The following is an 18,587-nucleotide window of genomic DNA, read 5'->3' as shown; positions in this document are numbered from 1 at the left end:
TGTTCTCAGCTACGAGAGGCCTTGACATTTTTACATGCTGAGAGCACACGCCGACATCAAATCACAATTTTAAAAAGGAAATTTCTCAGATGTGCACTTCTGCCCCTCTCTCAGGGATGATATGTCTCTGTCCACAGCGTTCTATCAGACACCATTTGAATGCATTGCAGATGTGTTCTGGCTCCTGATGTTCTCCCAAATAGCTTTATACACTCGTCGGGATTAGAAAACCCTCTCCTGACCTGGCTCTCAGACACGTTTCTGAAGGTGCGCTACCAGAGCACTGACGGAGTTGATAATAAGTCACGGATTGAATAAACACTTAAATCGTGACTCAAGCTCATTTTTCAGCCCGCAGTCAGCCGGTTTGCCTCGTGCAGGTACCTGAAGTCAAATATGCCTTGATAAGTCCCTGCAAGTGAGTCATTTGAAAAATAACCCAGATGTATGAGAGAGGTACAGTGTAAACTAAGACCTCCAGAAAAGCGATAGATCAGAAAAGAGCAAGGGAAGGAGAAATACTAAAGCCAGGACAGTATAAACAGATACGAAAATAATTCATTGCCATTGAGCTGTTCATCACCGACACCGCTGGCTGATTTCCTTCCAGGGGCAAGACAATGCAGAGTTGGTACTCTGACCAAACTAGGAACGAGACAAGCTTCGGCTATTTTAATCTGCTCAGGGTCTGTTGGACACTGGAACTGCTTTCGGGAGCCACACGTACCGTCTGATTCATACTGCTGGCTGCAAGCAGGAGATTCCAATCGTCTTCATCATGTGACGTGCAACAGTAAACATGAATTCTGCATCATCACTTTTGCCAATTTTTGCCATATTCAGCTGTGCATCAGCATGACTATTGCTCAACACCAGATAAGAGTGTCAGACTGAGTCTGTTTTTCTGAATATCTAATAGGATGAAAAGAATCCTGTGAACGTGGAGACTAAGTTGAGGCCCGCATAAAGAAAATCCTTCATTAATGTCCATAGAGCAAGTCCATCCATCTTGGTGCCAACGTAGGGTCAAGATGCACGAATACCCCAAAATATCAACCTGCTGGTGTCAGTTTGGAATCATCATTTCATCATCCATAAATATCTGTACAAAAGATGATAGATGATGGGATGTTTCAGCCTGTACCGAAGGTGATGGGCCGACCAAACTTTCCCTCAGTAGAGCCACAGCGTTAGCCTGGCTGAACAGACGATAAAAAAGCTTCAATATGTACACATTGTTATCCTGCCTTTATAATGTGCTGCGGACAAAAAGATGAATTACTCCTCAAGGGAGTCAATAAAAAAAATACATATCACCTTTCTATGAACCGCCACTGGAGCAGACGGGCTTAGTTTTGCCATTACAGCATCCCTCAGGCCTTCATACGCTGCCTGAGCCAACCAGCTCTGGACTGAAGGCAAATAAACCGGCCTGACGTCTCTCACTGCAGACGTCTATGCATGCTCCATGGATCACATCGCCATGATGTCATCCTGCACCCGGATATGAAGGCACGTGCAGCCTTGAGCCCTTTGACAAAGATGTCATCGGGGCTCGGCAGCTTGAGCGATAAAAGCGCAATTGAGGATTAAGGGTCTGTGCCGGGCCTCAGCTCACCTCGTCCCAATAAACAGCGTTCCAGCTTAAGGAAGCGTAACACAGCCGGTAGAAAGCTATATTACTACTAACACCCCGGGGCAGCCAGAGGACACAACATCTGGACCTTGTGTGTGTGTGTATATAAATGTTGCCAAAGTATCCCTCCTCCGCAGTCTTAGATATAACTCAAATCCCCCCCCCCCCCCACGCGACTGAACCTCACAGACATGCGACAAATCGATCACGACACACTTGAAATAACAGGGAGCAAAGAAGAGGGAGGACGAGACAAAAAAAAAAGAAAGAAAAAGATGACAAATGTTTTCCTGAGTGGCCGAACAAGGGATCCAAGCAGATGGGATTCACACAGAAGGTCGGAAAGAAAAAAGAAATGGTGAATGACAAAATACACAAAGGAGGTGTAAAGAATCAGATACACCTGTTTTGAGTGTCTGGCTCACATGCACTATAGAGGAAGTGGAGGAAATGACATGATATCTGGGAAAAGAATATCACCAACACAGGTGTCTGCAAGAGGTGGGGAAAATATTTATATAAACTATTATATAAATAGTAAAAAAGTGATGAGCCAAGATCTCGTAACTATAAAGAGGGAACGCTCAAGAAGAAGAAAAAGAAGTGTTGCCGCAAACCTAATTACACTACGGTTGAACACTTTGCAGACAGAGATGTCGACACATGAAAGGACCAGTCAGCAGTCTGGAGAATTATGGTTTTATAAGTCTAATAAATATTTCTCCCAATAAAAACAAATGAGAATCCCTCCATTTCCTTCTGTCCTTCTCCCTCAGCTATTCTCCCTCTGAACTTCAACAGACTGAGTGCACATTTATGTCACTCGCAGAGAATGTTGATTCACCCACCAGGAGAATATATCAGGTGTCTCTTTGCACATATGGGAACCATCACGATCACGAAAAAGGAAGACATCGCACATCTGAGAGGGGGACGAAATCAAAGTTAAAACCCTCTCTTTCTGTCTGTCTTTCCACTCTCTGTGTATCAGCTTAATGGGGGTGTAAGTATTTAACAATGGAGTCTAAGTGGTGCCGAAATTTACTTAGTGTATTAAAAGATTGAGCGTTTATTTTCTCAACTCATCCAATCTTATTATACAGCATTATGAAAGATCCTCCGGTCAGATAATGTTTATAGAGGAAAGATTATTATCATTCATGCTCTGAAATGTGCAACGTTATTTGTCATTTCACATCAAGTTTTACAGTCCTCATTTTTCGAAAGACTAGCTAAATATCAGACTCTGAGGTTCAACATTTATTTTTGTTTATTCTGTTGCCGGTGCACTTTTCCATTTTAAGAGACGAGTTCAGCATTTGGCTGAAGTGCCATACACTTATTCGCTTTTTTGCCAAGTGTAATATACCAAAACAGTTAGCCTGGCTCCGTCCAAAGCAACTCTTAATCTCTTATACAACTCTAAACACATTATACATTTAATCAGAATCAGCTTAAGCTTTAATGGCCATGTACATTTTCACATTCATGGAATTTGATGCTGGTTTCTGCACTTCATACTTGTTTACAATCTGTATCAAAAAACAAAAGTGGCACAAGCTAGCTATTTTGCCCCATATCCAGTCTCCATGCTAAGCTAAGCTAACAGACTAAGCTAAGCTACCGGCTTATCATGCAGACATTAGTGGCATTGCTCTTCTCATCTCGGCAAAAATATCAAAGAAGCCCGTTTCCCAAAATGTCATAAGACAACAACAACAACAAAATTAATTATATATATATATATATATATATATATATATATATATATATATATATATATATATATATATATATATATATATATATATATATATATATATATATTTATTTACTTTTTTTTTTTAACTTGTTTAAAGTTTGATTGTGAGACAATTCTTAATGGCACATGTGTATAGTTTTCCTCTGTGTTGTGCCACGGCCTTATTGTCAAGTTTATATTAACAAAAGGAGTCTGTTTGCTGGGTCTTCAACAGTTCTGCTGTGCTGTTTAGACGAACAGGCCACAATACAGCAGCTGCAGCCACTCATTTCTTCAACCTTCTCTTTATTTTCCCCTCTCAGTCTTTTCTTCTCACAGAATCATCATTCTTTTCCTTTAATTTACCCTTTAATCAATCACTGTTGCTTTGCCGCTCTCATCACTCCTCAAACAGACCCCGTCGCAGTCTTCTCATCCACAATAAATTAGTCTTTTTGGCAACTACTTCATCCTGTTCTGTCTTCATGGACCATTTAAGTTGTGTTTTCTAAGTCAGGATTCACCATCATGAATGTTACTCTGACTATACAGAAGCAGACCTGCTTCTAGAAATAGGACAGAAGAGGGGGAGAAGAAGAAAACTTGGGGGGGTCAGAAGATGGAAATCAAACCAGCCATTTTATTCTCTCATTAACTGTGCCGCCTCCAGCCACTCTTTCCGCCGTTAATTGGAAACATCTTACATTCCTCTAATTTCTCCAAAAAGTCCAGAAGCCACAAGCCCTTCTCTTATTTTATTTTTTTCCATACTCCTTCCTTTGCTCTCTCCCTTCCTGAAGAGATGAAAATGAATGTGCGAGGTCAGAAACTGGACAGGGAGTGTAATCTAAGGAAAGGATAACACGGAGTAAACCCTTAGGTGCAGCTGTAATAGCATAAACCTGAGGAATGACCCCACTGACACGTGGGGGTCATACATGTTGAACTCACGATCAATGAACAAGAGTCAGCTTTTACTGTACATGCAATTTCCAAACAATTCTTCACTAACAAAATGATAACTATAACTATTGTGTATTTTAAAACTTCAGCAAGGTCCGACTTCTACTGATTCACCTCCCAGACTGTTACCGCCGTCATCCTCTTTTTTTTTCATATTTGACTTGCTTGCAGTCATTCTTCTCCCCGTCTCATTTCCTTTTGTGTCAGCAACTGAAAGCTCTGTGCAGGAAAAAAACTAGCCGATATGTGAGCCAACATGCGTATGAGCACAGATATGGGGCCAGGTCTATTCTACAGACACCAGGCAAGACCTGCAGCCCCTGGAGAGGGACTCGTGATACGAACTGGACTGAACCCCAGTTAAATATAGCATCCAGCTAGAATGGGATATCCAGAAGTCTTCTCTCTTTTTCCCTTTTCTATCTCTACACAGCGTGGAGGGATAAAGATAGGACACAGAGGCGGATAGAGAACAGAGCGATAACCAGTGGAGAAAAGAAGGGGAATATGGCGACTTTTACACACATGCCACATCAATCTTAAGGGGATCAGTGGGGATTTCCTTATTTTCATCCTACACAGGTCCCAAGTACTACATATCCTATGTATCAGATATCCTGTTTCCTTTATCTATAATTTAACAGGTGCAATGCTGTCATGGATGTTGTGACGGTTTCACTTTTGGGCTCAGAAAAACAACAGATCTGCGTAAATCAAAATTATGCGTAAATAAAGTCATTTTCCCCCCACATACGACATCTGCAAATTAGGTTCTCAATCATTTGTAAAAAAAAAACTAAAAAAAAAACACCAACACTTTCCACAGAGTAGGTGACATTTTTAAATGTATTTTTTTGCTGGGCCAAAAGTCCATAAAAGACATTCTTCCGTATTACCATCACTTAGACTAAGAAAAGCACCAAATAGTCACATTTGAGAAGCTAAAAACCACAGAACTTTTTTTTCTTGACCAATAAATCAATTATCAAAATAGTTTCTTATATTTTTACTCTTAATTAACAACTTTATTCACCAACAAATTGTGTCCACTTTACTCTTAAAACTCTCAAATATCATGAATCTTTGAGAAAGACTGATCGCCACCGACTGCCCGCCGCAAAGACGTCATCCTGTGTTTTAAGAGTGAAGCTAGAAGTACTGGCCCTAGAATTAATTCTACCCCGTGGAAACATAAATCAGGATCAGCAAAGAAGTAGATGGAAAAAAGGGCATTTTTTGTGAGATCAGTCCTCTGATAGTAGATGACCGAATTAAGAAGAAAGAGAACGGCAAAGTGTTCGGTGAAAAGAGAAAGAGAAGGAGACATAAGGAGTACAGGTTAAAAAGATGTTTTGGAGGCTTCATTGAGTATAAGATGTGTGGTTTGTCTGTGAGGCAGGAAAAAAAGGACCTATGAGTACTCAGGTAGTGCAGGAGGCCCTGCTTTCTCAGCGGTGTAGGCTTTCAAGAGCTGGCACGACGCTGCCTTACCCCACTGCTGCTGCACTCATTTGTTTGCTGCAGTCTCTCTTCTATCAAAATTTTTAATCATCCCGATCACCTTAATAGACAAGGGCTCCAATTATGTTTGGATTCGATTAGATTCAACTTTATTGTCATTACACACGTACAAGTACAGAGCAACGAAAGGCAGTTCAGCGTTCAACCAGAAGTGCAACAGTAGTAAGTACCGAGATAAAAAAAAATATATATATATTTAGCAGATAAGATAACTTTCCGAGTGGAACTGTAATATAAAAGTACTGACTACACAGATTGAATTATTGAGGTAATATGTACATATTATACAGGAATGGGAGATTTCATTTTTCATCCTCATTTCCGTCCAGTGACGATGATCTATGAAATGAGTGGAGGAATCCACATATGCATCGCCAACAAACAAGAAGAAGAAGTGAAGAAATCAGCAGGGGCAGGTGTAAAAGCCATTAGCTGAGCCTGAGCAGGTTGCTTTCTATTCACTCGCAATTATTCGCTCAACAGATCCAAAGGATGAATTAGTTTTTATTTTGCTTATTTTGGATGACAGACGGGAAGAGGTCACCTTCTAAAAAATAACTGTTAGAAGATTTATAGCATCCTGAAAAAGGGAAAACTTGGTGTAAAAAAATCATTATGGGAAGTAAATAATCCCTCATTCCCATGGGTGTTGTCTAATATAAATCGGTAGAGCCATGAATAAAATGTCAAAATGCCGTCAAATGTATTCCAAATATATATATCATAGTCCTCCCCACCAGGTTTTGGCTGCAGTGAGTCAGACCTGCATTGGGATTTCTGGTCCAGGCTAAGCGAACAAATCAGTTTAACTGCCGTGCGAAGTGAAATGAAACACTGAAGTGGAAGGAAGGCTGTGATTATTGAGCCACGATGCTAATTGGGCTATGTGGCCACAATTAGAAATCCAGCCAGGTTACAGCGCCAGTTCGGGCTGTGGTCGCTCCTCTTTGGGTTCTGGGGGGGGGGGGGGACAACAGATTGGACCCAATCACTCCACACTGTGGGGGGACTGGCACCGACTGCACTGTGCCTACTGGCAGGACCCTCCCATCTGGGAAAACTACCCATGGTCATAGAGGCTTGTCTTGGATCAGCGCATCACACAGAGCTGGTTGGTTCCTGGAACTGACATGATTAACGGGACCACGCAAATTGCCTGAATCTGAGTTTCCAGTCCAAAAGATGCACTCGAGAGCCAGAAGAGATTTCGAGTGCATATTTGGTGATCTCCAGAGTTTTTGATGGTCATTGTGGTTGAGGTTCACGCAATGAATATTCTAGAGGTGCACTTAGTGGCCACGGCCCTTTAAATCCAAACAGAGATCCACAGGAAAGAAAAGAGAGAATGATGCTGCTGACGACAATAAAAATAGCCGGGGTCGTCGAGAATCTGCACGCCAGACCTGCTCCGTATAACCAGAGAGATGATTCTTTGGGCGGGTTACTTGTGAAGCGAGGTCGCGTTAGCACACAGCTCCTCATGCCCACACTGTTGGAGGCACCATGAAGCCCCTGGATCCCTGCAGCCTGGCCCAGCCCTCCAGGGCCTGTTGTCATTTACGGCTCTTCCACAGCTGTAACGGATACAGTTGGCTGACTTTGCTCTCTCCCTGAAACCACTTCATAGACTCTTCACATCTTCAAAGTACCCCCACGCATTCGTATGGAAGCATGAATTGTGCAGAACGGGTTTTTGCTCGGGAGGCACATGTGTGCAAGGCATGTCGTGTTTGTGTAATTTGTGTATAATCACGGAGCCCCTGTAAATACTGGAGGCTATTCTTCCATTTCACAATTTTTTTTTAATCGACTATTTGTTTGCTGTAATTAAGGTGCGGTGCTGGAACTTTTCCTGCATCAACTTTATCAATCATTCATATCAAAGCAGAACCCTGCAACGAGAACAAATGGCAAAAAAACTCATTTAATGTGGTTATAATGACCGCAGCAGGTGTTGGCCGAAAGTGACATACATGTGCAATGGGATCAAGTGTGTAACATGAAAACCAATGCTGAGGCCCATATATTTTAAACACTATGATTGCAGTGCCCGCCGCCCAAGTGTTGACCCCTGGTAATCTCCATGTGCAGCAGCAGAGCACGGGACAGCTGACTGACAGCTTGATTAAGCGCCTCATCTTCACTGTACTAACAAACACCTCAATCGCCTGCTGCCGCTCGCAAAGAAGCCCCGCCCCCCCCTAACGCCAACCATACCTTTACCCCAACACTCCCCGCTTCACTTAGGGAGAATTATTGAGCTCTGGCATGAAACCACAACTTGTGATATAACCTGTTGTCTTAAAAAGCTCAATTAGTAAAAGATGACCCAAGTTGGATTTTTTGTTGGAAAAGGATGTGGCCTTTTAAAGACATGTGTGAGCCAGATTTTAGGGCCCCTATGCTCACAGAAACGGGGAACGCAGAGGGAAAACATTCAGCGCCAATGCAGGTATGCAGCTGTAGCTCAGGAGGGAGAGCGGGTCATCGACTGCACCTCAACAGTTCAAGACCCTCCCCTTTAAAAAGCACACACTGTTTTGTTTTGGCTTCGTAAAACACAAGGTGTAAATTAACAGCGATCATAACTGACTGATTGACAATTATTATGATTATGTAATATTGAAAAATAGTCAAGATGCATCCCATGTAAATTTGTGCTTATTAAGTGTTTAATATGATAATCATATCAGCAACGTTTATATTCACCATGATTTATAGAGATACTTTGGTGAACTACCACTTTGCTGCTTGATCTGTTCTATTATTTTGACAATCATCTCTTATTCCATAATCTTTTATTTCGCAATACAAAGACTTTCACACAACAATCAACAACCAAATGGTAAAGAATTGGATTAACATTTTGAGAACTGCAAAGACTATTTTTAATAATTACAGAAGAGTGCTAAAATAACAATGTAACTCTTACAAAGAGACAAAATCAAATATCAGGTGATATAAATCCAATAAGTGTCTGTTATGTCTGACATAAGTTTATGTCAGACATCATTTTTCAATCTGTGCATACCGAGACAATATGCCTTACAACTTGGCTTAGCATATTAAAAAACCGAAACCTGAGACGTAATCTTTTTTTCGGAGGGAGCACGCTCCCCAGTTAGCCGCCGAACTGAGAGAAGTGCAACATGAAATCGCCGGGCTGTCTGTTAAGACTCTCACCTCTCGTTATGCAGCAACCCTGTCTGACCTAAGCATGCACATGGAGGATGATGGAAATAGCACCAGCGTTGGTCAACCTGAGGTCAGCTAGATCCAGCACACGCTGCACTTCATTTCCCTCGGGGCTCTCCGGGGTCAGTCTCAGCTGAGTCCTGCTCTTGCTCGGTCCTTTGGGTTGGGAGCCTACTGTGCATGCATGGATACCTCAATCTCATCTGACAACCTATGCCGCTCGGTCCGGTTCAAAGTAAAGATCTGTGACTATGTCTTTATATGCACACAGCAAGCTGCCCGGTGACCGACCAGAGGTCTGATGTGCACAATCCCACCGGAGCTGTACTATAGGACAAACATCAATACACACTTAAACAGAGTCTGCTGCCTTCAGCTACTCGCATGCCATTGAACCACACACTTAAGCAAACCACAGTGAATTGATCACTCACAAAAACAACACAGGATAGAGAAAATTAACAAGCCAATTCACACCTCATTTGCTGTTCTGAAAACCCCAAATTTCTTCCTGCTCTTGTAACAGCTCGAGGAGCGGCCGCCTGAAGCCAACTTTAAAACAAAGGCAGTGAAACAATTTGCTTGTTTCACCGTCTGAGTAAAAGATGATTAACGGCACATTGTAAATCCTGAAAAGTCGTGAAGGACAAACCGATGTGAAGTCACATAGGAGAAGTGTGCTGATGTCAATGTTGGGATTCATTCTTTCTATTAAATCAATCAAGAAGTTTTGTTTCTCCTCCAGTTCAAAAAGGATGACAAAAACTTCCCAAAACTAGTGACTCCCATGTGAACGAATCTCATTTAGCAAGTAATAATGATTATTTCATGATGAATATTACTTATTCCAGCTTTGACTGACAGCTAAAAAGAGCCTCCAATTCCTCAGGACTCTTCAATGTCTTAGGACGCAACAGGAGAAAAACAGCTAATCGTCATCAATTTCTGGCTCCAGGTGTCACCCACATGTGTGCGTAGGGCCGTAATTAGTTGAGTCCCAGAGCAGCCAGCACACTAATGAGGCCCCTGCTCACAAACACACATGTGAGCACAGGGCTCCGTTGCTGCCAGCTGGCACCCACTCTCACCTCCAAAGAAATTCTTCAGCGCTACCCCCAGAGCACACACACCCACAAAAAAACCAAACCCTGTTGATTTGCCAAAGCAGCTAAATCCCCTTCAAACTTCATCGACGTCTCTTTCGACTCACTCTTTTCCGCCAACTGACATTCATTAACTCATTCTTCTGTTTATCCCCAAACACACACACACACTAATTAAAACATGACAAAGTAAACCAAACCCAACACCAGATTATCTCTCAGTTTACAATGAAATACTCCTACACATACAGGAGGTCAGTCATAAAACTAAGCATTGACGTATGAATCGTATTTGAGACTCCATCTACTGCGGTGGAACATCCAGATCTTGTGCCATAGATTTGCCCAGCTGTCCAGGACAGCTACAATCCTGTTCCCTCATTAGGAAAGACTGCTCTCCGCTCTGCCAGAATCATTCAAACTATAATGAACACTGGCAGAGGAGCAGCCAGTATCACGGGGAGCTGAAATATGGTGCAAGAGGAGAAGAAAGACAGAAGAAAAGGGGGCAGGGATCACAACATCTGGGCTGAGTTAACCACTGGCTATTACCAAGTCCTGAACCAGGGTCAGATGAAGAAAGACACGATGCACCATGCAGGAGGGACAGAGGGTGAGAATGTAGAAAGTGAGACAATGGGGTGAGAGAGGGCAGAAAAAGACTCCTCAGAAGAAGCAGGACTGCAGAAATGAACTCCAATTGGTACTATAATTCATGATGAATTGCATTTTGAAGCAGTATAACGCAAGCTCAAATGTCAAGCCAAGCTCTGACTAATGAGAGGTGACATAAAACTACATTATTATCAGAAATGAGAAGGTCTAAGGTTAAAGGGATTACAACTGTTAGATGGGGATCAACCTGCTAATTGGCAGCTTGACCCTTTGCACAATTAAAGACATATTTCCTGCCAGGTGGTTTCATCTGTCTTTATAAACAAGACCTGAGAGATTTCTACAAGCAGGGGACAAAGTGAGTGCTTTGTGGTTTCGCTGCGAAGAAAATCAAATTCACAATGTGTTTGTGTGAATATTTTTACACCACAGTTTTAAATGATGTGCTTCCTGCCGTCATACATTTACTGGGGAGATGACATGTTTGGAGGAGAATGCTGCGGTGTGTCCAGAGGTATATTTCCTCTCTGTCATGTTTACATTTGGGAAGAGAAATTTATGTTAAACACATATTATTCAGCCACACTACACAAGCAGAAACAGTGTAGTAGTGAGAGACTGACCATTAAATCAAAAGGTTATCACCAATAGTCTCGTTCTGTTGGCTACATACATGAATAGTTGTGAAAACACAGAAGCATTTTTTGGCTCGGTTGAAGGTAAAAAATAACGCCGCTTGTGTAGTTGGAATGTGGCGCTCGGCATTGCGTAAGGCTGTGACATATTCTTGGAATGAGCCCCTGTTCTTTACAGACATTATATTTCACATTTCATAGTGTTGACTATCCCCGTGGTGCGAGGACGAGATATTTCACCAAAGTCTAAACAAGTTTCATTCTGTGGGAAATATTCAAATCTCGTTCTCTGGCGTTGGCATTATGCGAGAAAGAATCATTTGTTGGTACAACAAAATACTATATAATATAATACAAGCGTTTTTGGAATTTCCACATCTGTATCAACATTTTAAATAACTAAAACATTTTATATGAAACTCTTTTGAACCCAGAAGGATGAATGCGTCTTTGAGCTGATTCTCCTCAACCGGTGGCTCAAATCTAAGAGACCGTTTATTTGCAGGCCTGAATCCAATTTTTATCCAACTAATATGTGTATTATTATATAACCTAAAGCCAATTACTCTATAAAATGTCTATTAACCAATTAGTCTCCAGTAAATGATTAGCTTAAATTAACATCTTAGTTATTACACTTTTTGGACATTCATTTCCTGTGCTCAATTATTTCAACACTGGATATTTTGTATTCATAAAACACAAATCCAAACAGATTAGAGCCCAACCCATGTTGGAAAACAATGACAATATTTTTGTCTGATATTTTCTTAATAATAAACCAACACCTCCACCTAAAGATGTGTGTATTTAATGCAGAAGTTTGGACAGTCGACAATAGACTTAAAAAGGGGCAGGAACTGAGATTGGGAGCATTAATATCTGGGAAAACTGTCGGCTCACAGCTTACCACTTGTTTGCTGCTATATTAATGTTCAGATCATTAAATACAGAACATTTAAAGAAACCGTAGACTGCAGGCTGTTCAGTTCAGCCTATTCTTCCATTTCTTGCACACAGAAATACACAATTAAATACACACAAAAAATAATGCCATGAAAGCAATAGATTAAAGAGGCAAACGCACCAAAATGAGATTCTTCCACATCATCTCTCTGCATGTTTCTCCTTCACGGCTCTCTCTTTTCCAATCGGACAAATTCAAAGACACATAGATAACACAGATGTATAAACAAAAGTTTATTTTGCCAGCAATGAGAAATAGACACATACTCACTCACTCACTCACTCAAACACACACACACACACACACACACACACACACACACACACACACACACACACACACACACACACACACACACACAAGTGCAGACTGTAATTTATGGCAGGATATAAAAGATGGCATGAATGGCTGCTCTCAGCCACCTCTAGCAGTGAAACCGCTGTGCTTTTTCTTGGCTCAGCCAAACGTTCCCTCCACGAGCCCAAACCCATTCCAGCCCCTGGTCCTCTCTAATTTCACCCAAAGCAGCAGAAGCCTGAGCTGAGAAAGACGAATCTGGCCCCCAAATCCAGCAAACTATTCCCTTTTCCTGCATCCCTTCTCTTCCAGAGACCGCAGATCGACGGCTCTACGGCCAGCACCGGCCCAAAACTATGAGGGGTATTTTCAGCACTGTAATTTGAAGCACACATGGTATACACAGACAGACACACACTCACATATAGAACCCCACACTCTACAAAATACACTGACATTGAGGATAAATCAAAAGATACAATAACATAGGGGAGAGGAGACGTAAAGGCCCAATATGGCACGTGTCCTTACATCCACAGAAGCAGCTTGTCCCATTAGGATCAGGTCACCATGTGCCTGCCCTGTTTTCTCCCCGTCTGCTGGATCCGAGCAGTCGGGCAGCCCAGTGCAGGAAAGCAGGGCGGAGGCCGAACTACATGGAGACGTGAAAGAAACTCGTCTGAAAACAAGAGGCCTGTGTAGGGAGTTGTAGCCAGGAGGGCAGAACCCAGAATAGCAAAGAGAGTAACAAAAACAGCTTACAATGAATGTTTATCTTTGGTGCTTGATGACTTTATGCTTGCTTTGTGTGTGATTTATATCCGGGGAAAATAAAAATGTATGTATAATAGTTAGAAAAAGCTGTGTCCCACTGATGACAACTTATAAATATGAAGTATTAAGCCAAGATAAATGTTAGAAGATGCATAAGACAAGCTTGGATGTTTGTTGAAGAACCCCATTAATGGACAGACTGGGGGCAAAAAAGAAAGTTACGCAAAACAGACAACAGAACAAAAGTCAAATCCGAAATTCAATCTACTCTTCAGGAGTGGGACGAGGAACGAAGGGATGCCACAAGTACGGACATGCACTCTCCCGTTCTGGGCCAACTATCTAAATACAACCGCCTGCAAGCACGTGCACAAGCATACAAAGACACTCACACTGATTACAGATGCAGTATATACTGGTCCTCCTGTCCAAGACCTTAATTACCCTGCACCGTCTTATTTCCCCTAAATACAAGGAGGGCGAGGGCAATGCTGTAATTAGGGCCTATATTTACGCCACCTGGCTAGCAGAGCACCCAGTTCAGTGCCGGCCACAGGGATGAGCCAGCCCCACTCGGCTACGCTGCCATGGGTGGAACCAGGACACCAGTGGATGCACACCAGGAGCTGGGACCTGGTTGGCATGGGCGGGGCATGCAGGTACCCCTCCTGCCCAAATAAGACAGACTCGCGGTGCATTTAGGCCAACTCAAGTTTATCAACAATCGAATGACTTTAACTTTACCAATGAATGACATCTGATGGAAATAAATAAATAGCACAAATCACATGCAAAAGAAACAGGGAAACCTCCAAAACGCGAAACATACCACACTTCACTTTGCCCTGCAGCTTTTGTGAGACCTGCCTCCCCAGAAACCCTTGAGAGAAAAGACTTGTGACTTTTCTTGATGAGGACAACTGACTGGCTCTCATGTAAGAAGCCAAACAGCACTCTAAGTGAGGTTACAAATGCAAATAGCTTGGACACTTATCCGCCCCTTTCTGTTTACTTTGTGGTCATATTGGCTTTTCCCTGCCATCACATCTACAACAACAAAAAAATGCCAGTGCTTCGCCGGGCCCTCTTCGCCGAGCACCCTTTAAACCCTCGTGCAGCAGATGGGGTGTTAACAGGAGTGGCACCGGCTCGCCTGTTGTCTGTCGAGCACAAGTCACACATCAGAAAACTTTGCTCTCACATGACTCCAAACTAAAGCAGGACCTCTGGTATTTTAGAGGTATAGGCAGAGAAAATAAGAACACAAGAGGATGCAATACTAAAATGGGAAGAGCAACCCTCTTGTAACTTTGATCTGGGTCCTAACTCTTCTTTGGTTTGAGGTGGTGAAGCCATATGTGGGGTGCATGCTGACTCAGGCTTCTTCCCTCCTTGGTCTTCTTTCTCTAAGTGGCAGTGAGGCCAGAAGCATTAATGAGAGAGTGGGAATGAAAGAGAAAAGAGCAGAGGGACCAGTAGATGTGGCTCAATGGTCTCTCTGTGTCCTGGTGGCATAGTGGTCTGAAGCAACCTTTTGTACACCATAGTTAGTTCCTCACCATGTTGTTATTAGTTTTACCCGAAACACAGAGTGACAGAGATTGTACAAAAGAGAGAGCTGGCAATAAAGCTAAACTAAACACTGTCTGTCATTGTGGTGACATCCCAAATAAAGAAAATACCTCTCAGCAACCTTCAGGTAGTCTCCACACACAGATCTCTTGTACTGCTGAATGATGAAAAGTGGTGATGACGGACTGGTTTCCTAATTACCTCCCTCAATTAAATTAATTAAAGCCACTATATGGCGACCGGGCCTTTTGCTTGGCAGCGACATCCTTATGGAACCGTCTCCCTGACCACCTAAAGGCAACACGGACCCTGGATTATTTAAAGACGGGCCTGAAAACCTTTTTATTCAGGAATACGTTTTTGACTTTGTGTTAAATCATTGTCAGTTATTTATTTGTTTAACTATGTTTGTATTTGTTTGACACAGAGCCAATGCTCTGTAGCAATCTGAGATTCTTTTGAAGGGAAAGGACAATACAAATAAAATGTTTTTTTGTTATTGTTGTTGTTGTTGGGGTCGTGATGAGGGAAAATGCAGCACAGGCTAAAGTCATGCAAAATAGTTTTTTGTGGAATCACGGCCTGCAAGCAAATGTTCGGTGGCCCGAGATAATTAATGTAGTGGTGAAAGAACAAAAAGTAGCAATACTTTCATGTCAAAGTACTCTGTGACAAGAAAAGGTCCTGCATTAGAAATCTCACTTGAGTAAAGGTATGTAAAAATATCTTAATATTGTACTGGGAGCAGAGTACATGCAGTTCGCGAGTTCTTGCCAAAAAGCTGAAACGTAAAACTCATTGCTGGGTTTAAATCTGGCCTTAGCCCTTTGTCACATGCTTTTCCTCTCTTTCTCCCCATACGGTGTGTTGCTCACCACCGACAACAATCTAATGAAATAAAAATACCATAGAAATGGCTGGAAAGTCCCAGCAGATCATCCCCGCCACCAGTAACCACTGGGCTCGGACTGGAGACGCTGTTTCTGACAGACAGGTAGACAGACAGACTACCCAACACTGATTCAATCTTAACTAATGAGACCCTTTGTCTGCTGAAAGTGATTTACATCCAAACTTCAAAGTAGCTCAAATAAAATTGCAGTGACTAAAGCTATCATTTAATTAGGTGATCTGGAGCGCTGCTGAAAAGCTGTCTACTGAGAAAGAGGCAGAGCGTCTGCAATGGATAAAAAAAAAAAAATTAAAAACAGGCGGTGAAAAAAAGCAGCGCGGTAAAAAGGATTCCAACACGGACACACCTGATGTAAACAGACCGGTTCAAACACTGCAGAGGAGCTCAGCTCATGTTACTCAGACAAACACAGACGCACATGACCTGAACTCGCACTCTGTATCACGGACGCGTGCGGTTCTAAGGACGAGTCCACATGTACCGTTCTCACTGCCGACTCCCTCCCTGTCCGGAGTAAATGACATCACATACCTCTGAAACAGTACGTCTTTCATGGCGGTGTCAAAGTTTAAACAACACATTCCAAACAACACGTGGTGGGAGCGCACACGCATGCACACGCACACACAGATCCTCCTCTTTCAGACTTCCATACACGGTCCTGTGCCTTTCAGGTAATTCTGTGGTCAAACATGTAATCTGCTGTGGCATGTAGTGTTTTTGCAGGGTTCCTCAAATTTACAAATCAGAGAGGCCTAAAGGCCTAAAGGCAGACCGCGCATCTTTGTAATTAAAACACCCTGGGAGGTCCACCTCTGAAAACTGTGAGAATATTTGCTCTCCTACGCTGACCGGCCTCTCACAACACTCACCACCCTCCCCTTACATCTTCATTTTCACTCCACACACAAACACTCTACCAGTCCACTTCCTCATTGCTGCTGGTGTGGGGCGGGGTCCCATTGGCTCTGGCCTGGTTGTCCCCGGTGAGAGATTTCCAATGAGGAAAGGACCGAGCGGTTCATGGTCAGTAAGTGTGGCACTGCAGCTTGTGTAGTTTAACTATGAATCAATAGTAGATAGATCACTGGCGGTGGTGAGCCGAAAATAAACATCTGTCTGTACTAAATACATGGTTTTTATTAGCTCGATACAGAGAATGAAATGAGCAGCTACCCCCTGCCAAATAAAAGGTCCAATATTGGCTCTGGCAGGTACAGATTTCAGGTCACCTGCGACCAAGGTTGAAAGGTTTTTATGGCATTAATAAATATTTTTTTTTTAATATAAAATGGATTGAGGATACGTGATAAATATCCTTATTTCTGCTTTCTGGTTCCAATGACTTAGTGGTGGCCATTCGAAAGCAAGGTAAATAGAGTCTAAACACAAAAGGCAGGCAAATACGTCATTTCAGACCCTGGTTGGATAGCAGCATCTGATTTCCCTGTTTTCTAAAAGCAGTTGCCAGGTGTTTTGGGAGAATGAGGGCTTTCAAAGGGGACTTACCTGAACAGGTGTCAGCTGGGCTCTGGGGTCAAACACTCGCAGCATCTTGTCCTAGACGGATGAAATGTGATACAAATTCTTAAAACATACATATGTTGAATCAACATGTCTCTGGTTTCAACAAAAGCTAAACATTACAATCTTCATGAAGGGGAGGATGTATTACAGGACCTTTGTATTTAACTGCATTAGTTTTAGCTTGGTGGACCTGATAAACGAAATGGAATACTGAAATGTGAAAGCCACACATCAAAAACACGAATAAAAAGGGAACCTCCACCTCAGCATAATTCAGTTAAAAACAAACACAAGCCCTCTGAAGTTTGGCAATTGATCAACGTGATCCGACTGATTCATCGTTGGCAAATGCAATCCAGTGAACTCTCCAAAGTCTCATGTGCCTTGACCCCGGTCAGCACAAACACGCATTTGGCATCAATCACAGCAGCCAATCAGAGAGTCTTCTGCATGAATGAGAGGAAATGGGGCCTAATGGACTCAGGCTGTGACCAGGACATGCGTGTCTGCAGCCGTGTCACTCAATACCATCGTGTGATCACAGCAGACCTACGGGCTGATAGCAGGTAATAAGTATCAGGACTGAGACTAAACCAAGCAGAGACTAAACTCACATACACACGTCAAAGTGAATCAGGAGGCTGACAATGACACATTCAACCATACACGCACGCGCGCACACACACACACACACACACACATTAACTGTGTCCCAGTCTATTTCATGTGGCAGCGTATTTAAATGACCTAAGTTGACAGGAAGTAAACATGGACCCAAGTTGTTGCCGAGCAAATGATCAGCGTGAGCTACAGCTGCTCCCTACAATCCAAGAGAGGATGAATTTGCTGTTTATTAGCTTTAATAGCAAACAGGGGGATTCTTAATGTGTTTTTTTTTGTCTCTGCCTCTCCCTCTCTTTGTTTGTGTGGCTGCCCACCCACGAATATCATGCCCAAAGCTATGTCTTAAGGCCTCTGTGACCTAGGCCTAAGCTCAAGGCTCAGGAAGCAGCGCCACAACAACATACACACACTTTCAGACCATGGATAGGAGCACACATGTGTTAAAAAGGCCAAAATCTGGCTTAAACTATCTCTGACCTAAAAGCATTGATACACCAGCCAGTC

General features: G+C 42.6%; 1 protein-coding gene across 1 annotated transcript in view; it reads right to left on the bottom strand.

The window, feature by feature from the left end:
* The window catches only part of coro7 (coronin 7), a 95,893-nt gene that overhangs the window by 70,025 nt on the left and 7,281 nt on the right, over window positions 1-18,587 (bottom strand). The window contains exon 7 of the mRNA XM_068578685.1: window positions 17,442-17,492. Coding sequence (XP_068434786.1) covers window positions 17,442-17,492 — 51 coding nt within the window. The remainder of the gene's footprint in view (window positions 1-17,441; window positions 17,493-18,587) is intronic.

The sequence above is a fragment of the Clinocottus analis genome, unplaced genomic scaffold (genome assembly GCF_023055335.1).
Source record: "Clinocottus analis isolate CAN_PGR_092001 unplaced genomic scaffold, fCliAna1.0.p SCAF_16, whole genome shotgun sequence".
Taxonomy (NCBI): domain Eukaryota; kingdom Metazoa; phylum Chordata; class Actinopteri; order Perciformes; family Cottidae; genus Clinocottus; species Clinocottus analis.
This window is presented reverse-complemented; position numbering and strand designations above follow the sequence as displayed.